The sequence below is a fragment of the Lichenostomus cassidix genome, unplaced genomic scaffold, assembly GCF_008360975.1.
Source record: "Lichenostomus cassidix isolate B80296 unplaced genomic scaffold, HeHo_3.0 HiC_scaffold_42, whole genome shotgun sequence".
Taxonomy (NCBI): Eukaryota; Metazoa; Chordata; class Aves; order Passeriformes; family Meliphagidae; genus Lichenostomus; species Lichenostomus cassidix.
The window spans coordinates 254875-275133 of record NW_028147241.1 but is presented as its reverse complement, the minus strand read 5'-3'; the positions used below and the strand labels follow the sequence as shown (position 1 = coordinate 275133).

General features: G+C 53.4%; 2 protein-coding genes across 2 annotated transcripts; one reads left to right on the top strand and one right to left on the bottom strand.

Moving 5' to 3' along the window:
- Nucleotides 1–3369: 3369 nt before the first annotated feature.
- On the bottom strand, nucleotides 3370–8087 carry LOC146424102 (uncharacterized). The gene is made up of 3 exons (XM_085043905.1): nucleotides 7825–8087; nucleotides 5186–5264; nucleotides 3370–5007 (listed from the first exon to the last, which is right to left on the bottom strand). The coding sequence occupies exons 2-3, from the start codon at nucleotides 5235–5237 to the stop codon at nucleotides 3797–3799; spliced, it is 1263 nt and encodes a 420-aa protein (XP_084900031.1). The 5' UTR covers nucleotides 5238–5264; nucleotides 7825–8087; the 3' UTR covers nucleotides 3370–3796.
- Nucleotides 8088–12351: 4264 nt separating this feature from the next.
- On the top strand, nucleotides 12352–16306 carry LOC146424101 (uncharacterized). The gene is made up of 3 exons (XM_085043931.1): nucleotides 12352–12406; nucleotides 14959–15037; nucleotides 15216–16306. Exons 2-3 carry the CDS (start codon nucleotides 14986–14988, stop codon nucleotides 16034–16036), a joined length of 873 nt encoding a protein of 290 aa, XP_084900057.1. The 5' UTR covers nucleotides 12352–12406; nucleotides 14959–14985; the 3' UTR covers nucleotides 16037–16306.
- The last annotated feature ends 3953 nt before the right edge of the window (nucleotides 16307–20259 follow it).

The window sequence follows — 20259 nt, the reverse complement described above, 5'->3', positions numbered from 1 at the left end:
TTGGGTATAGGGAAGCCTGTAAGTCGTATACGCACGGCTAGGGCTGCTGGTAAGACACAGAGAGACGTCCTGTGCGCAGCGTTGTCCCTGAGTGGGGAGCTTGCAAGTGACTGGTTAGGGCTGGCTAGGGGAAATCGGCACAGTAATTCGTCGTCCTTAGCTGGCAGGGGGGGGATTCGCTGTCCGGTAGAGCGGCCGCGAGCGATTCTGGTGGTGAGTCGAGTGGATCGCTAAGGAAATTAGTGTGAAAGAGAACTAGTTTGAAGTATTGTTAACACCGGTGTTGTGTATGTGTGTGGGGTGCAGATTAGTCTGCACGAGCGAATGAAAAATTGATTGATTAAGTGTGAGGCAAGTGGTCTTACAGGAATGAATATTTGGGTATGGTTGTGAATTATTAGCTTTGGCATGAGTGTGGGGTTTTGGAATTTTTGTTGTACTTTGTTGTTGTGGTTGTAAAAGCACTTGTTGTATTGTATTACATGTTTATTGTTGTGTTAGGGTGAGTGAGTGTATGCAGTTGTTTGAAATTGTGGTGGTAAGTGAATAAAAAGAAACTTTTTACCGCGGCCAATTAAAGACACTGGGGTTTTTTTCGGTGGCTACGTCAAAGGAGCATAGCCCCAGACCTTTGGCTTTATGTGGATGTAGTACAGCAGCTGTGCCACAGTATGATTAGTAGGTTTTAACATGGTGTCAGCTTTGCAGGCTTGCAGAGTTAAGAGATACTATTTTTTATCGACCTGTCAGAAAACTACTGGGCAAGTTGTAAAGAGAATATAAAAGTTTTGTGTGGACAAAAACACCAAGTTCCTTCTTAGCAGTGTAATCTTAGAAAATATTGGGAATATTGAGTTAATTTACTTAGTGAAAACAGGAGCATATAAAGAGTGGTTGCCTTTTTATTTTTCTCTTCTTTCTCCTTCTTCCCTCTCAGTAACTAATCTTGATTTTTATTTTTTTTCTCTCTCTCATAGTAGCTTGGCTTGGAGTGAAATAAATGAGATACTTGTCTGATGCCAAAAATACCTTTTGTTTTCAATGTAAAAATAATTACTGTAAGGTTTGGGCATTGTGTGAGTGTGCTGCATGTCACAAAAAGTGGTATTGCGTGTTTCATTTGAGATCAAAGTGGTGTCCAGCGTGTGAGGATTCTGAAATTCAGGCTCAATATAAGATAGCCGAAATAAAAAGTGGAGATCTTAACGAAAGGGACACTGTTACTATTGTGACTGAGTGGTCAGAAGCAGCTGTTATTGCCTTAGTGTGTGGAAAAAGTCATTTAGTTCCTGAAATCTGGTCAGTGTGGGAGGAAAACTGGGAAAAAACAGTGAGGCAGTGTGAAAAGAGGTTTGCCTGGAAGAGAGATAAAACCAAGTGAAGGAAATAGATAAGATGGGAACTGGGCAAAGCAAAGAGATTCCTAAAACAACTCCACTTGGCTGTGTTTTAGCACATTGGAAGGAAATTGCAGGGAGTAGAGGTACAGAAGATAAAAGGACTCTTAGCAAATTTTCAACTCAGTGGTGGCCTTTGTACAAGCTAGATGATGGAATTAGGTGGCCTCCGCATGGGTCTCTAGACTATAACACTCTATTACAGTTAATGTTGTTTTTAAGATGGGAAGGAAAATGGGGTGAGGTCTCTTATGCTGATATGTTTTTCTCTCTTCGAAATCACCCCGAATGGCAAAGAGATTGTGGGATTAGACCTCCCACCGACCCTATGGTATTAGCCCTTCAAAAGGAAGACAAAAACAGAAGGAGAAAATTAGGAGGTGTTGCTCCTCCCGCAGCACTGGAGAGCAGTGTATAAAATCAGATAAGGTTTATCAAGAAATGCATTACACGAGAACAACAAGGATTTATCTGTGAGAGTAACACAATTAAGGCCAAAGATATATGCTTAGATGTTGAGCAAAGCATTTGCCACTTTGAAGTTCACCCAGATAGATACTAGTCAGAACACAGTACTTGTATATATTGGTCAGGGCTGTATTTGCTTAAGAACATTGTGTGTTTTCATAGAAATAGATAATGACAATGTTACTTTGGATGTTAGGAATTGTTCTAATTTTTGTATTTGTAATTTTGTGAAAATCATTGGGTGTGACTTTTTGAATTTGGCACCAGTTGTATCTCATCAGTTGATAAAATCCAATTACACAATGTATCATGACTTATCATCAATACCTATTGGGATGAACCTTACGCTGGTGAGACAACTGGTAGAGCACCAAGACTTAATTAACATCCTAAAAGGAATTCAAAAAAGTGGAAAGAAAATTTTAATAACCATTCACCATGATACAGAGGAAATAAGCAGAGTCTTGCAAAGAGCCAGACAGGATGCGGATCACCACTGGTGGGATGTGCTTTTTGGATGGTCACCTACTGCAACTGGTATCCTTAATGCATTATGTCAGCCCATAATTGTTTTACTAATTTTGGTAGGTATTAGTCTTGTGTTATCTGTTCTGCTATTTGTTTGGAATTGTAGGATGTTAAAGAGGCTATCCATTTTAACTACCTTATCAAATGTACATGGTAAGGCATTGAGAGATACTTATTGCAGAAGCTTGCTAGAAGAAGACTCCATTTACTAGTAAAAGAATTATCATATAGAAAAGGGGGGACTGATTTAGGGTAAAATAGAAATTACTAATGTAAAAGAACTAGAAGCTGGATAATAGTAATAATAATATTTTTAACTGATTTAGAGAGCCAGAGATTGGATAATGATTTACTAAGATATGCCTGCTGCAATCCATTTATTATTCACTTAATGAATTTGTGCCTACCTGGTATTGGGGAGGATAGAGAGAAGAGAGCCAAATAATTGAGAGAAACCACCAAGTGTAACCGAGCATCCTGCCCTTGGACCCCAGAACTGGTACAAGTTGGCTCTCAGGCTTGGACTTGGACCAAGAACCAAGGGAGCGTGCGCAAGGGAACAGGGTGAAGAATTCATCCTGAGGAAGACTATCGATCACGTCGTCATTAATCATTTGGGACCCCTGCCCACAATTAATCTGAGAAACTGCGCTTGCGGGAGCATATTTAAATGAACTTTGAACTCATTATAATACGAAGCGGGGATAGATAACGAATATGTATAGGGGATTTGTCTAACTTTACGAATATGTAATCTGTAACCTGATATAAACCAGGTGAAGTGCTGCTGATGGTGTGCATGCCTTTGGAGGGGCTACCCGCCATGCACCCCAGCTGGAATAAACACAGACCTACTTCATAACTATCTGAGTTGTGGAGTCAATTCTGTGCTTCACCAGAACACCCAAATCCGCATTAATTTTCCCCTGAACCCCAAATTCACTCCCAATTCCCCAATTCCCTCAGCAAAATGGTGCAGCTTTACATCTCTTTGTTTAATTTCCTTTATTTTACCTCAATTTTGGTTGCTCTGACAGGATGAAGAAGGAAATGATTTAGATTGGAAAAGACCTCCAAGATCACCCAGCATTGCTTGATGACACCAGAAGAAACAATTACACAGCAGGTGAGATTTTTTAGGGTGTAAATTCAATAAATCAGCTCTTCCCAATGAATTTCCAGTGTCGATCTGAGTCCCGATGGATGTTCCTGCCCCTGTGTTTGTCCAGGTGGCCACAGGGAATCAGGAGGACATGGAAGCCACCAGCCAGGTGTCTTTGCAGTGTTGGTCACAGGGAGTGAGGGTCACCAGGGCTCTTCCCAGTGTGGCTCCTCTGATGGGGGATGAAGTTGGAGCAGCACATGAAGCTCTTCCTGCACTCGGGGCACTTGCAGAGCTTCCCTTACCGGTGCCTCCGTTGGTGTTTGGTCAAGTGAGAACTGCTGGAGAAGCTCTTCCCACACTCAGGACACTCATAGGGTCTCTCCCCAGTGTGGATCCTCTTGTGGACAACCAGGCTGAAGCTCCGGCTGAAGCTCTTCCCACATTCTCCACACTCATAGGGTCTCTCCCCAGTGTGGATGCGCCGGTGAGTGACGAGGTGGGAGTTCTTTCTGAAGCCCCTCTTGCACTCAGGGCAGTGGAAAGGCCTCTCGTCTGTGTGAATCACCTGGTGCTGGACGAGATCTGAGCTGACTGGAAACCTCTTCCCACACTCACAGCACTCATAGGGTCTCTCCCCAGTGTGGATCATAGGACACTCATAGGGTCTCTCCCCAGTGTGGGTCATCTTGTGGCGGATCAGGTAGGACCTCCGGCTGAAGCTCTTCCCACATTCCCCACACTCATAGGGTCTCTCCCCAGTGTGGATGCGCCGGTGCCTGATGAGGGTGGACTTGTTCTTGAAGCCCTTCTTGCACTCAGGGCAGCGGAAGGGCCTCTCATCTGTGTGAATCACCTGGTGCTGGAGGAGATGGGTGCTGGTCTGAAACCTCTTCCCACACTCAGAACACTCATAGGGCCTCTCCCCAGTGTGGATCATCTGGTGCATGATCAGGTTGGAGCTGGTAATGAAGCTCTTGCCACATTCCCCACATGCATAGGGTCTCTCTCCGGTGTGGATACTCTTGTGGTAGATCAGGTGGGAGTTCTGAGTGAAGCTCTTCCCACATTCCTCACACTCATAAGGTCTCTCCCCGGTGTGGATCCTCTTGTGCTGGATCAGGCTGGAGCTGTGCCTGAAGCTCTTCCCACATTCGAGACACTCATAGGGTCTCTCCCCAGTGTGGATGCGCTGGTGGCAGATCAGGTTGGATCTCCAGCTGAAGCACTTCCCACACTCCAAGCACTTGTGGGGCTTCTCCCCATCATGAAGCTGCTCAGGAACATGCAGTTCTGAACTCTGATTAAGGCTCTGATTGCCTTCCCGGCTCAGGGTGGCTCTTTGCTCCTCAGAGCACCCTGGGCTGGGTTTGCAGCTCCTCCTCATGCAGCATCTCTGGGCCTTTTCCTCCCTCTTCAATTCCTGGCTCATGGAGCTGCTCAAAACAGCCTCTTCCACGAGGTTCTGCTGCAAGGATTTGTCCTCCCTGGTCTCCACCTTTAGCTCACTGCCTGGGGGAGGAAGGACAAGGAGAGGATTTGGGATTTGCCTCCATGCCAGAGAGAAGGGGAAGGAGATCCCCCCAGTCCATCCCCCAACAGCAGCAGGGCTGTCCTGCAGCCAGGGGTGATGCTGGGCTGGGAGATGGAGGAGAAGAGAGGGGGAAAGGGGCAGTGACTTCCTCCTCACCTGCCTGGGGGTCCTGGGGCATCTTCCTCTTCCTCGCAGCTTCCTCCTCCATCCAGACGAGGTTTGGGAATGGGAAATCCTGGTTTGGAGAAAAACAAGGAGTGACTACCTTGGCTTTGAAGGTCACCCTGTCCAATTCATCTCTAGAAGTCACCACGGCTCTGGGGTTCATAAAAACCTCCAGACCACCAGGATTCAGCACTACAAAAGACTCTCCCAGCAGTTCTCCCTCTCTGGCCTCTCCACTCTGGGGTTCTGGGTTTCCCCCTGTCAGGGCTGCAGGGGTCCCATGTCTACTGGGGGTTCCCCTCTCCAGCATCCCCACTCTCCCCAGACTGACTGAGATCCCAGGAATCCCAGGGGATCCCCCTCTCCAAGTTCCCCACTTTGGGCTTCTGGGGGTCTCCTCTCTCTGGGGTCCTGCTTAGGGGAGTCAATGGGTTTGGGGGTCCCAGGGATCCCCTCTCCCCTCTTCTCTCACCATGCTGCCAGGGGTTCCCCAGCTCTGCCTTTGCCCCTCTCCATTCTAACCTCCCATGCCTCTCCCAGGACTCCCCAAAACCAGTGTCCCCCACCCCCCACTAGGTCCCACATGGTTCCCATGTGACCCCAGGCAGAGCCCAACCCCCACCACGCTGGGGATCCACATCCCCCCACCGGGGCTCTGCCAGCACCGCCATGGGAACCCCCAAAAACACCTCCTGGGGACACCCCAATGTCCCCCCGAGGGGCATTTGCATAACCTGACTGGGGCTTACTGGGACCATGTGGGGAGGAAACTGGGGACACATTGGGAGCAACTGGGATCATACTGGGAGCAACTGGGACCATACTTTGGGCAATTGACTGAAACTGGGGTCATGCTGGGGGCAACTGGGAGTAACTGGGAAAGACTGAGATCATTCTGAGGGAACTAGAACCTTACTGGGGCAGCTGGGAGTACCTGGGAATGACTAGGAGCATCCTGAGGGCAACTGGGATATACTGGGAATGTCTGGAACCATACTGGGCTGACTGGAATCACACTGGGAACAGTTGGGACCATGCTGGGGACAACTGGGAGCAACTGAGAGTGTCTGGGGCCACACTGGGCAGGACTGGGACTATAGCAGGAGCCAATGGGGGCAAGTGGGATCATACTGGAAGGAACTGGGAACAACTGGAACTATGCTGGGGGAAACTGGGATCATACTGGGATCACAGTGGGGCAGCTTTGCTCATGCTGGGAGAGACTGGAATTATACTGGGATTGACTAGGAGTGGCTGTGGGCAACTGGAATGATACTGAAAGCAACTGGCAGGAAGTGGGAATGACTAGCAGCATGCTGAGGGCAACTGGGATATACTGGGAGAGACAGGGAGACACAGGGATCATACTGGAAGCTACTGGGCTCATGCTGGCATTGACAGGGAGCAACTGGGATCACACTGGAGGCCACTGGCATCATACTGGGAGGAACTGGGATCATACTGGGATTACAGTGGGTGCCATTGGACTCTGAGTGGGGCTTACTGGGAGCTACTAGGCCCATGCTGGGAGCCAACTGGGGATACACTGGGAGCAACTGGGAATAACAGAGTGCATGCTGGTGACAACTGGGATCTACTGGCAGTGACTGGGATAATCCTGGGGGCAACTGAACCATGCTGAGGTAACTGGGAGTGCCTGAGAATGACTATGAGAATGCTCAGGGTAACTGGGATATACTGAGTCCATGCCAGTGGTGATTGGGGCCATGCTGGGAAAGACTGGGAATATGCTGGGGGGAATTCGGACCATACTGGGGGCAAGTGGGAGTGACTGGGGCCCTGATGGGAGAGACTGGCATCATCCTGGACTCATACTGGGATTGTACTGGGAGTGACTGTGACTATGATAGCGGCAACTGGGAGAACTGGGAACACACTGGGCAGAAGAGGGAGGAACTGGGAGCAACTGGGATTGTACTGGGCACAAATTGCATCTCATAATAGGGAATGACTGGGAGTGACTGGGTTCATACTGGGAGCAACAGGGATCCTAGATGGAGTGAGGGGAAGTGACCAGGGTCAGACTGGGACAGACTGGGCTCATACTGGGAGTGAGGAGGAAACTGGAACCACATGGGGCGGGGGCGGGGGGGCTGGGGGGGGCAACTGGGCTCCTACTGGGAGTAGCCACTTGCAGGGCCCGGGAGCCCTGAGCCCCTTTCCCGGCCATCCTGCCCCCAAGCCACCAGACTCCCCCACCAGGGCTCCCAGCAATCCCAGGCATTGCCCCTCCCGGATTCCCCGCTCCGGGCTGCTGGCGCTCTCCTCTCCCTGCGCTTCTGCTTAGACAAGCCGCGGCTCCCGGAGCTCCCCAAAAGCCGCTGTCCCCCCCTCCCCCGCCGGTCACCCGCTGGCCCCGGGCACAGCTTGGAGGGCCCGGGCAGAGCCCAACCCCCACGGCGGGGGGACCCGCATCCCCCTGCCCCCCATCGGGGCTCTGCCCGCACCGCCACCGGGACCCCCAAAAACACCTCCCGGGGAACCCCCCATGTCCCCCCGAGGGGCAGCTGCGGCTCGGCTTTGGAGTCCCGAAAACTCCAAACATCCCCAAAAACCCCAAACGCAGGGACCCCCCGGATATTTGGGGCGAGCTCCCCCTCCCCGCTCACCTGCGGGATGGGGGCGGCGATGCTCCAGGGGGGCTGCGAATTCAGGGAGACCCAAACCGCGTGGCTCCTGACCGATCCTCCTTCGGCCCTCCTCTTCCTCTTCCTCCCGCTCCTCCCGCTCTGTCTCTCCTCCTCCTTCCCCGCCCTAATCCCACCTCCTTCTCCTCCTTGCCCCAATCCCTTCTCCCGCTCCTCCTCCTCCCTGCTCCTCCTCCGCCGTTGCCGAGTCGCTCGCAGGCCGCGGGAGGAGCGGGGATGCAGCCGGGACAGCTCGGCATGGGCAGCGCGGGGCTCTCGGCTACTGCCAGCCCAGCGCTGGGGACAGGGGGAGCCCGGCCTGGGGAAAAGGAGAGGGAAACAGGGAAAACTGGGGGCTGCAGATCCAAAGTGGCCTTGCTGGGGAGCCTGGGCAGGGAGTTGCAGCCCTTGGGGCTCCTGTGGGGAGCCTGGAGATGCGGGAGGGGGGACCGCAGAGAGGGGTGGGGGATCCCAGCAGTGCAGCACTGGAGTGACTGGGCTGTACTGGGATCGTACTGGGATCGTACTGGGATCATACTGGCAGTGACTGGGCTGTACTGGGGCACCTGGAACCTTACTGGGGTGTCTGGGAGTGACTGGCAATGACTAGAAGCATGCTGAGGGCAACTGGGATATACTGGGACTGTCTGTAACCATACTGGGCTGACTGGAACCACACTGGGAACAACCAGGACCATGCTGGGCAGAACTGGGACCACACTGGGAGCAACTGGGAGCGAATGGGAGTGACTGTGTCTACGCTGGGGGCATCTGGACATGACTGGGACCATGCTGGGAGGGACTGGGGACCAGGGGACACTGGGGCCAACTGGGATAAGTCTGGGAGGAACTGGGAACAACTGGAACTATGCTGGGGGCAACTGGGATCCTGTGGGGATGAGAGAGGGAGCAGCTGGACCCATGCTGGGGTAGACTGGGATCACACTGAGGGTGACTGGGATCATACTGGGATTGACTGGAACCATAGTGCAGGTGAACGGGAGCAACTGGAATCACAGCTGGGTCAACTGGGAGAAACTGAAGCCATGCTGGGATCATACTGGACGTAACTGGGAATGACTGGGACTATACTAGGGGCAACTGGGAGAACTGGGAACACACTGGGCGGAAGTGGGAGGAACTGGGAGCAACTGGGATTGTACTGGGGACAAATTGCATCATAATAGGGAATGACTGGGAATAACTGGGTTCATACTGGGAGCAACAGGGATCCTAGAGGGAGTGAGGGGAAGTGACCAGGGTCATACTGGGAGTGCCTGGGAGTACCTGAGCTCATCTTGGCTCCTACTGAGGTCCAGGGGGATCCCATTCCGTTCCCAGAGGGTGCCAGGGGGTCCCAGCGTGGTCCCAAAGGGGATCCCGGGAATTCCCAGGGATTCCCCTTTTCCCCTGTTGCTCCCTCAGGCACTGTCGTGTCTCCCAACCTGCAGCTCCAGGATCTGCCCCTTCTCACAGCCCCCAGACCCTCCCTGTTTCCTGAACCTGGCAGCCCCTGGAGCCCCATTGCTGCCTCTCCCAGTCCCCAAAGGCTCCTTTCCTCAGCCCCAGGGACTCCCTGAACCCTCCTTCCTGGAGGTGCCCTTTGTGCCACCTGTAAGCCCAGCATTCCATGGGAGCTTGGGAGGAGACACAGGTGACCACAAGTGACCCCAGGGATATCCCAGAGCACAGGACATCAGGCTCAGTGTATAAAGTGGGGGAGCAAGGAGGAAGGCCGCCCAGCAGAGCTCCCTGCTCCAGCTGGCAGGGCCTCAGCGCCCGCCCTGTGCCCTCCCGCCCCGATGGCCGCGCCAGGCCCTGCTTGCTGCCCTGATGGTGGCACTGCTGGCCCCCAGTGCTCTCCAAGGGCTTCTGCAGTGTTATAGATTGGACTCACAGAACCAATGCGGAGTCAAGCCCATTAAAAATGTACAATTTATTAGCAAGCAGTAGCGAGGATAGCAGCGCTGGGCAGCCAAAGGCGCGCAACTCCCCCCCTCACAGTCCTTTTATAGGCCTTCTGGGTTACGTGTATCCTGTGCTGTGCGGCTTTCTGGGCTGCTTCTGCTCTTCTTCTGCTGAGACAGTACATCTTGCAGAATGCCAAGGTTACAGATTACTTCTTATTTTGCCAGCGAGCTTTTTCTCACCCAAAACAACTTTCCTTTTGTTTTTAAGCAGTGTTAGCAAGATTTGCAATTTCCTTTTGTTCAGGAGGCCTTAGCAATGTTTTGATGAACAAACAGTATTCTTTTTATTACACTAATCACAATCTAAGCCCAGCTGCCCCAACCCCTGTGATCACAGAATCACAGAATGCCTTGGCTTGGAAGGGTCCTTCAAAATCCTCTTGTTCCAAGGCTGCTGCCGTGGGCAGGGACACCTTCCACTCTGCCAGGCTGCTCCAAGGCCCATGCAGCCTGGCCTGGAGCACTGCCAGGGATCCAGGGGCAGCCACAGCTTCTGTGGGCAGCGTGGGCCAGGGCCTCAGCAGCCTCAGAGCCCACAGTTTGTGCCACACCTGCGGCCTCAGCCCGCCCTGTGTCAGTGGGAAGCCACTGGCCCTGGTGCTGCCCCTGCAGGCCCTTGCAAACAGCCCCTGCCCCTGCAGGTCTCTGGTGGTGCAGGGACTGACAGGCCGCAGGAAGGTGCCCCGGAGAAGCCCTTGGAGAGCACTGGGGGCCAGCAGTGCCACCATCAGGGCAGCAAGCAGGGCCTGGCGCGGCCATCGGGGCGGGAGGGCACAGGGCGGGCGCTGAGGCCCTGCCAGCTGGAGCAGGGAGCTCTGCTGTGCGGCCTTCCTCCTTGTTCCCCCACTTTATACACTGAGCCTGATGTCCTGTGCTCTGCGATATCCCTGGGGTCACTTGTGGTCACCTGTGTCTCCTCCCAAGCTCCCATGGAATGCTGGGCTTACAGGTGGCACAAAGGGCACCTCCAGGAAGGAGGGTTCAGGGAGTCCCAGGGGCTGAGGAAAGGAGCCTTTGGGGACTGGGAGAGGCAGCAATGGGGCTCCAGGGGCTGCCAGGGTCAAGAAACAGGGAGGGTCTGGGGGCTGTGAGAAGGGGCAGATCCTGGAGCTGCAGGTTGGGAGACACGACAGTGCCTGAGGGAGCAACAGGGGAAATGGGGAATCCCTGGGAATTCCCGGGATCCCCTTTGGGACCACGCTGGGACCCCCTGGCACCCTCTGGGAACGGAATGGGATCCCCCTGGACCTCAGTAGGAGCCAAGATGAGCCCAGGCACTCCCAGGCACTCCCAGTATGACCCTGGTCACTTCCCCTCACTCCCTCTAGGATCTCTGTTGCTCCCAGTATGAACCCAGTTATTCCCAGTCATTCCCTATTATGATGCAATTTGTCCCCAGTACAATCCCAGTTGCTCCCAGCTCCTCCCACTTCTGCCCAGTGTGTTCCCAGTTCTCCCAGCTGCGCCTAGTATAGTCCCAGTCATTCCCAGTTACTCCCAGTATGATCCCAGCATGGCTCCAGTTGCTCCCAGTTGACCAGCTGTGGTTCCAGTTGCTCCCATTCACCTGTACTATGGTTCCAGTCAATCCCAGTAATCCCAGTCACCCTCTGTGTGATCCCAGTCTCCCCCAGCATAGCTCCAGCTGCTCCCACTCTCATCCCCACAGGATCCCAGTTGCCCCCAGCATAGTTCCAGCTGTTTCTAGTTCCTCCCAGACTGATCCCAGTTACACCCAGTGTCCCCTGGTATCATCCCAGTCCCTCCCAGCATGGTCCCAGTCATGCTCAGTTGCCCCCAGTGTAGACACAGTCACTCCCATTCACTCCCAGTTGCTCCCAGTGTGGTCCCAGTTCTGCCCAGCATGGTCCTGGTTGTTCCCCCTGTGGTTCCAGTCAGCCCAGTATGGTTACAGACATTCCCAGTATATCCCAGTTGCCCTCAGCATGCTTCTAGTCATTGCCAGTCACTCCCAGACACCCCAGTAAGGTTCCAGGTGCCCCAGTACAGCCCAGTCACTGCCAGTATGATCCCAGTACGATCCCAGTACGATCCCAGTATGATCCCAGTACAGCCCAGTCACTCCAGTGCTGCACTGCTGGGATCCCCCACCCCTCACTGCGTTCCCCCCTCCCGCATCTCCAGGCTCCCCACAGGAGCCCCAAGGGCTGCAACTCCCTGCCCAGGCTCCCCAGCAAGGCCACTGTGGATCTGCAGCCCCCAGTTTTCCCTGTTTCCCTCTCCTTTTCCCCAGGCCGGGCTCCCCCTGTCCCCAGCGCTGGGCTGGCAGCAGCCGAGAGCCCCGCGCTGCCCATGCCGAGCTGTCCCGGCTGCATCCCCGCTCCTCCCGCGGCCTGCGAGCGACTCGGCAACGGCGGAGGAGGAGCAGGGAGGAGGAGGAGCGGGAGAAGGGATTGGGGCAAGGAGGAGAAGGAGGTGGGATTAGGGCGGAGAAGGAGGAGGAGAGACAGAGCGGGAGGAGCGGGAGGAAGAGGAAGAGGAGGGCCAAAGGAGGATCGGTCAGGAGGAATCGCGCGGTTTGGGTCTCCCTGAATTCGCAGCCCCCCTGGAGCATCGCCGCCCCCATCCCGCAGGTGAGCGGGGAGGGGGAGCTCGCCCCAAATATCCGGGGGGTCCCTGCGTTTGGGGTTTTTGGGGGGCATGTTTGGAGTTTTCGGGACTCCAAAGCCGAGCCGCAGATGCCTTTCGGGGGCACATGGGGGGTTCCCCGGGAGGTGTTTTTGGGGGTCCCGGTGGCGGTGCGGGCAGAGCCCCGATGGGGGGCAGGGGGATGCGGGTCCCCCCGCGGTGGGGGTTGGGCTCTGCCCGGGCCCTCCAAGCTCTGCCCGGGGCCAGCGGGTGACCGGCGGGGGAGGGGGGCACAGCGGCTTTTGGGGAGCTCCGGGAGCCGCGGCTTGTCTAAGCAGAAGCGCAGGGAGAGGAGAGCGCCAGCAGCCCGGAGCGGGGAATCGGCGAGGGGCAGTGCCTGGGATTGCTGGGAGCCCTGGTGGGGGAGTCTGGTGGCTTGGGGGCAGGATGGCCGGGAAAGGGGCTCAGGGCTCCCGGGCCCTGCAAGTGGCTACTCCCAGTAGAAACCCAGTTGCCCACACCAGTCCCCCCAGTCCCCGCCCCGTGTGGTTCCAGTTTCCTCCTCACTCCCAGTATGAGCCCAGTCTGTCCCAGTCTGACCCTGGTCACTTCCCCTCACTCCCTCTAGGATCCCTGTTGCTCCCAGTATGAACCCAGTCACTCCCAGTCATTACCTATTATGGTGCAATTTGCCCCCAGCACAGTCCCAGTTGCTCCCAGTTCCTCCCTCTTCTGCCCAGTGTGTTCCCAGTTCTCCCAGTTGCTGCTAGCATAGTCCCAGTCACTCCCAGTACAATCCCAGTATGAGTCCAACATGATGCCAGTCTCTCCCAGCAGGGCCCCAGTCACTCCCACTTGCCCCCAGTATGTTCCCAGTTCCCCCCAGCACATTCCCAGTCTTTCCCAGTATGGTCCCAGTCACCACCTGCACGGCCTCAGGCACTCCCAGTATATCCCAGTAGCCCTGAGCATTCTCACAGTCATTCCCAGGCACTCCCAGTTACCTCAGCATGGTTCAGTTGCCCCCAGGATTATCCCAGTCACTGCTAGTAGATCCCAGTTGTCAGCAGCATGCACCCTGTCATTCCCAGTTGCTCCCAGTGTATCCCCAGTTGGCTCCCAGCATGGGCCTAGTAGCTCCCAGTAAGCCCCACTCAGAGTCCATTGACACCCACTGTAATCCCAGTATGATCCCAGTTCCTCCCAGTATGATGCCAGTGGCCCCAGTGTGATCCCAGTTGCTCCCTGTCAATGCCAGCATGAGCCCAGTAGCTTCCAGTACGATCCCTGTGTCTCCCTGTCTCTCCCAGTATATCCCAGTTGCCCTCAGCATGCTGCCAGTCATTCCCACTTCCTGCCAGTTGCTTTCAGCATCATTCCAGTTGCCCACAGCCACTCCCAGTCAATCCCAGTATAATTCCAGTCTCTCCCAGCATGGGCCCAGCTGCTCCCCCTGTGATCCCAGTATGATCCCAGTTGCCCCCAGCATAGTTCCAGTTGTTCCCAGTTCCTCCCAGTCTGATCCCACTTGCCCCCATTGGCTCCTGCTATAGTCCCAGTCCTGCCCAGGGTGGCCCCAGACACTCTCAATTGCTCCCAGTTGTCCCCAGCATGGTCCCAACTGTTCCCTGTGTGGTTCCAGTCAGCCCAGTATGGTTACAGACATTCCCAGTATATCCCAGTTGCCCTCAGCATGCTCCTAGTCATTCCCAAGCACTCCCAGCTGCCCCAGTAAGGTTCTAGCTCCCTCAGAATGATCCCAGTCTTTCCCAGTTACTCCCAGTGTCCTCCAGCATGTTTCCCCAGTTTCAGTCAGTTGCCCAAAGTATGGTCCCAGTTGCTCCCAATGTGTCCCCAGTTTCCTCCCCACATGGTCCCAGTAAGCCCCAGTCAGGTGATGCAAATGCCCCTCGGGGGGACATTGGGGTGTCCCCAGGAGGTGTTTTTGGGGTTCCCATGGCGGTGCTGGCAGAGCCCCGGTGGGGGGTGGGGGGGATGTGGATCCCCAGCGTGGTGGGGGTTGGGCTCTGCCTGGGGTCACGTGGGGACCGTGTGGGACCCAGTGGGGGGTGGGGGACACTGGTTTTGGGGAGTCCTGGGAGAGGCATGGGAGGGGAGAATGGAGAGGGGCAATGGCAGAGCTGGGGAACCCCTGGCAGCATGGTGAGAGAACAGGGGAGAGGGGATCCCTGGGACCCCCAAACCCATTGACTCCCCTAAGCAGGACCCCAGAGAGAGGAGACCCCCAGAAGCCCAAAGTGGGGAACTTGGAGAGCGGGAAGCCCTGGGATTGCTGGGACCTCAATCAGTCTGGGGAGAGTGGGGATGCTGGAGAGGGGAACCCCCAGTAGACATGGGACCCCTGCAGCCCTGACAGGGGGAAACCCAGAACCCCAGAGTGGAGAGGCCAGAGAGGGAGAACTGCTGGGAGAGTCTGTTTTGGGGCTGAATCCTGGTGGTTTTTATGAACCCCAGAGCCGTGGTGACTTCTAGAGATGAATTGGACAGGGTGACCTTCAAAGCCAAGGTAGTCACTCCTTGTTTCTCCCCAAACTAGGATTTCCCATTCCCAAACCTCAGCTGGATGGAGGAGGAAGCTGCGAGGAAGAGGAAGATGCCCCAGGACCCCCAGGCAGGTGAGGAGGAAGTCACTGCCCCTTTCCCCCTCTCTTCTCCTCCGTCTCCCAGCCCAGCATCGCCCCTGGCTACAGGACAACCCTGCTGCTGTTGGGGGATGGACTGGGGGGATCTCTTTCCCCTTCCCTCTGGCATGGAGGCAAATCCCAAATCCTCTCCTTGTCCTTCCTCCCCCAGGCAGTGAGCTAAGGGTGGAGACCAGGGAGGACAAATCCTTGCAGCAGAACCTCGTGGAAGAGGCTGTTCTGAGCAGCTCCATGAGCCAGGAATTGAAGAGCCTTAATCAGAGTTCAGAACTGCAGGTTCCTGAGCAGCTTCATGATGGGGAGAAGCTCCACAAGTGCTTGGAGTGTGGGAAGAGCTTCAGCTGGAGATCCAACCTGATCTGCCACAAGCGCATCCACACTGGGGAGAGACCCTATGAGTGTGGGGAATGTGGGAAGAGCTTCATTAACAGCTCCAACCTGATCATCCACAAGAGGATCCACAGTGGGGAGAGACCCTACGAGTGTTCCGAGTGTGGGAAGAGGTTTGTGACCAGCTCAGGTCTCCTCCAGCACCAGGTGATTCACACAGACGAGAGGCCCTTCCGCTGCCCTGAGTGCAGGAAGGGCTTCAAACACAACTCCGTCCTCGTCAACCACCTGCGCATCCACACTGGGGAGAGACCCTACGAGTGTAAAGAATGTGGGAAGAGCTTCAGGCAGAGCTCCAGCCTGGTTGTCCACAAGAGGATCCACACTGGGGAGAGACCCTATGAGTGTTCCGAATGTGGGAAGAGGTTTCCAGTCAGCTCAGATCTCGTCCAGCACCAGGTGATTCACACAGACGAGAGGCCCTTCCGCTGCCCTGAGTGCAAGAAGGGCTTCAGAAGGAACTCCCACCTCATCAGGCACCGGCGCATCCACACCGGGGAGAGACCCTATGAGTGTCCTGAGTGTGGGAAGAGCTTCTCCTGCAGTTTTCACTTGACCAAACACCATCGGAGCCACCAGTAAGGGAAGTCCTGCAAGTGCCCCGAGTGCAGGAAGAGCTTCATGTGCTTCTCCAACTTCATCCCCCATCAGAGGACCCACACTGGGAAGAGCCCTGGTGACCCTCACTCCCAGTGATCAACACTGCAAAGACACCTGGCTGGTGGCTTCCACATCCTCCTGATTCCCTGTGGCCACCTGGACAAGCACAGTTGCAGGAACATCCATCGGGACTCAGATTGACACTGGAAATTCATTGGGAAGAGCTGATTTATTGAATTTACACCCTAAAATTCACCTGCTGTGTAGTAGTTTCTTCTGGTGTCATCAAGCAATGCTGGGTGATGTTGGAGGTCTTTTCCAATATAAATCATTTCCTTCTTCATCCTGTCAGAGCAACCAAAATTGAGGTAAAATAAAGGAAATTAAACAAAGAGATGTAAAGCTGCACCATTTTGCTGAGGGAATTGGGGAATTGGGAGTGAATTTGGGGTTCATGGGGAAATTAATGCAGATTTGGGTGTTCTGGGGCTGCCCAGGCCAGGGAACGGGGCAACGAGCTCATAGCTGTGGTGGCAGAACATGTCCACCTGAGCCCATCTGCTCTCCAGGAATCCTGGTTGTCTTTGCCAATTCCTGGCCTCAGTGTTCCCTTCCCTTCCCTTCCCTTCCCTTCCCTTCCCTTCCCTTCCCTTCCCTTCCCTTCCCTTCCCTTCCCTTCCCTTCCCTTCCCTTCCCTTCCCTTCCCTTCCCTTCCCTTCCCTTCCCTTCCCTTCCCTTCCCTTCCCTTTTTTCTTTTCTCCCTCCCTCCCTTTCTTTGTGTCACCAAAATCCTCCCCAAAATCTCCTCAAATTCCCACCGAGGCCCTCCTAGATCTCCCCAAAAACCACACTGGGGACCCCAAAAAAGGTGCTATCGGTTTTGATTTGGGAAGGGGTTTCCCCCAAAACATCCCCAAATTGCCCTAAAAACCCCAAAATCGCCCCCAAAATGGCATGGATTGAATTAGGTCAGGGTCTGCAGGCAGGCTGAGCAGCACGGTGTGCAGTTAATTAGGGGTTAATTGCTTAGGGTTGAGGTTAATTAATTAGGTCCCGCTGGGCAGCACGGCATGGCCCTGCAGTCCTTCCTTTACACCATCAGGGGGAAGCACGGGGCTAATTAGGCATTAATTAATTAATTAGGGTTTAATTAGGTCTGGCTGAGCAGCACAGCACAGCCCTGCAGTCCCTCCTTTACACCACCAGGGGGCAGCATGGGATCAGTTAGAGGCCCTGTCATGTCAGAGCAGCATAATTAGGAGCACTTAATTAATTAGGAATAATTAATTAATGAGGGTTTAATTAGGCCTGGCTGAGCAGCACGGTGCCATCCTGCAGTCCCTCCTTCACACCAACAGAGGGCATGATGGGGCAATTAATTAATTAGGGGTTAATTAGGGGTGGCTGAGCAGCTCTGCACAGTCCCGCCTTTACACCACCAAGGGGCAGTATGGAGTTAATTAGGGGTGTTGATGAATTAATTAGGTCGGGCTGAGCAGCACAGGGTGGCCCTGCAGTCCCTCCTTTACACCACCAGCAGAGGGCAGCACGGGGTTAATTAGGAGCAGTTAATTAATTCTTTAGATCAGGCTGAGCAGCACAGCACGGCCCTGCAGTCCCTCCTTTACACCACCAGAGGGCAGCACGAATCCCCCCACTCTCCTCCGCGGCTCCAGGCGGAGCAGCTGAGCGTTGCTGAGGCTCAGCGAGCGCAGAGACCAAAGCTGCGGCCGAGGACTCCTGCCCTGCAGAGCCAGCACCAAACAGCGGCGGGAATCGCCAGGAAAGGGGCGGGAATTCCCGGAAAAGGGCTGGGAATCATCGGGATGTAGTCGGGAATCTCCAGATTTTCTGGGAATGGGACTGGAATCGCTGGGAAAGGGTGGGGAATCATTGGGAAAGCATTAGGAATGGCTGGGAAAGTGTTGGGAATGTCCGGGAAAGGGGTGGGAATTGCCGTGAAAAGGTTGGGAATCATTGGGAAAGGGTTGGGAATCTCCAGATTGTCTGGAAAAGGGTCGGGAATCAGTGGAGGTGATTTGGAAGTCCCCGGAGGTGATTTGGGAATCTCCAGATAGTCGGGAATATCCAGATAGTCGGGAGTCGCTGGAAAAGAGTCAGGAGTCATCGGAGGTGATTCGGGAATCCTCGGAGGAGATTCGGGAATCCATCAGTGCTGATTCAGGAATTTCCGTGATTTAGGGTAAAATAGAAATTATTAATGTAAAAGAACTAGAAGCTGGATAATAGTAATAATAATATTTTTGAACTGATTTAGAGCCAGAGATTGGATAATGATTTACTAAGATATGCCGGCTGCAATCCATTTATTATTCACTTAATGAATTTTTGTCTACCTGGTATTGGGGAGGATGGAGAGAGGAGAGCCAAATAATTGAGAGAAACCACCAAGTGTAACTGAGCATCCCGCCCTTGGAGCCCAGAACTGGTACAAGTTGGTTCTCAGGCTTGGACTTGGACCAAGAACCAAGGGAGCATGCGCAAGGGAACAGGGTGAAGAGTTCATCGTGATGAAGAGTATGGATCATGTAGTAATCAATCATTTGGGACCCTTGCCCACAATTAATCTGGGACACTGCACTTGCACGGGCATATTTAAATGAACTTTGAACTCATTATAATCTGAAGCAGGAATAGGTAATGAATATGTATAGGAGCATTGTGTAACTTTATGAATATGTAATCTGTAACCTGATATAAACCTAGTGAAGTACTGCTGAGGTGTGCATGCCTTTGGAGGGGCTACCCGCCATGCACCCCAGCTGGAATAAACACATACCTACTTCATAACTATCTGAGTTGTGGAGTCAATTCCGTGCTTCATTTGGCACCCCAGATGGGACAAGATTTGCCTGGCTGCAGGATCGACTGGGGGGCTGACATCCTAGGTGTGCCCCGGGATTTTCCTGGAGAACCTCCGCTCCTCGGCCGCCCACTGCGGGGGCAAACAACGACTGCCTGGTACAGCGGAGAAACGGTATGTGTTTTGGGTATAGGGAAGCCTGTAAGTCGTATACGCATAGCTAGGGCTGCTGGTAAGACACAGAGAGACGTCCTGTGTGCAGCGTTGTCCCTGAGTGGGGAGCTTGCAAGTGACTGGTTAGGGCTGGCTAGGGGAAATCGGCACAGTAATTCATCGTCCTTAGCTGGCAGGGGGGGATTCGCTGTCCGGTAGAGCGGCCGCGAGCGATTCTGGTGGTGAGTTGAGTGGATCGCTAAGGAAATTAGTGTGAAAGAGAACTAGTTTGAAGTATTGTTAACACCGGTGTTGTGTATGTGTGTGGGGTGCAGATTAGTCTGCACGAGCGAATGAAAAATTGATTGATTAAGTGTGAGGCAAGTGGTCTTACAGGAATGAATATTTGGGTATGGTTGTGAATTATTAGCTTTGGCATGAGTGTGGGGTTTTGGAATTTTTGTTGTACTTTGTTGTTGTGGTTGTAAAAGCACTTGTTGTATTGTATTACATGTTTATTGTTGTGTTAGGGTGAGTGAGTGTATGCAGTTGTTTGAAATTGTGATGGTAAGTGAATAAAAAGAAACTTTTTACCGCGGCCAATTAAAGACACTGGGGTTTTTTTCGGTGGCTACGTCAAAGGAGCATAGCCCCAGACCTTTGGCTTTATGTGGATGTAGTACAGCAGCTGTGCCACAGTATGATTAGTAGGTTTTAACATGGTGTCAGCTTTGCAGGCTTGCAGAGTTAAGAGATACTATTTTTTATCGACCTGTCAGAAAACTACTGGGCAAGTTGTAAAGAGAATATAAAAGTTTTGTGTGGACAAAAACACCAAGTTCCTTCTTAGCAGTGTAATCTTAGAAAATATTGGGAATATTGAGTTAATTTACTTAGTGAAAACAGGAGCATATAAAGAGTGGTTGCCTTTTTATTTTTCTCTTCTTTCTCCTTCTTCCCTCTCAGTAACTAATCTTGATTTTTATTTTTTTTCTCTCTCTCATAGTAGCTTGGCTTGGAGTGAAATAAATGAGATACTTGTCTGATGCCAAAAATACCTTTTGTTTTCAATGTAAAAATAATTACTGTAAGGTTTGGGCATTGTGTGAGTGTGCTGCATGTCACAAAAAGTGGTATTGCGTGTTTCATTTGAGATCAAAGTGGTGTCCAGCGTGTGAGGATTCTGAAATTCAGGCTCAATATGAGATAGCCGAAATAAAAAGTGGAG

Bases quoted from the DNA above. Each gene is read 5' to 3' on its own strand.
- LOC146424102 (XM_085043905.1), bottom strand. From the start codon at position 5,237: ATGGAGGAGGAAGCTGCGAGGAAGAGGAAGATGCCCCAGGACCCCCAG. The intron at 5,008-5,185 runs GTGAGGAGGAAG...TTCCTCCCCCAG, and splicing joins GCCCCAGGACCCCCAGGCAG to GCAGTGAGCTAAAGGTGGAG.
- LOC146424101 (XM_085043931.1), top strand. From the start codon at position 14,986: ATGGAGGAGGAAGCTGCGAGGAAGAGGAAGATGCCCCAGGACCCCCAG. The intron at 15,038-15,215 runs GTGAGGAGGAAG...TTCCTCCCCCAG, and splicing joins GCCCCAGGACCCCCAGGCAG to GCAGTGAGCTAAGGGTGGAG.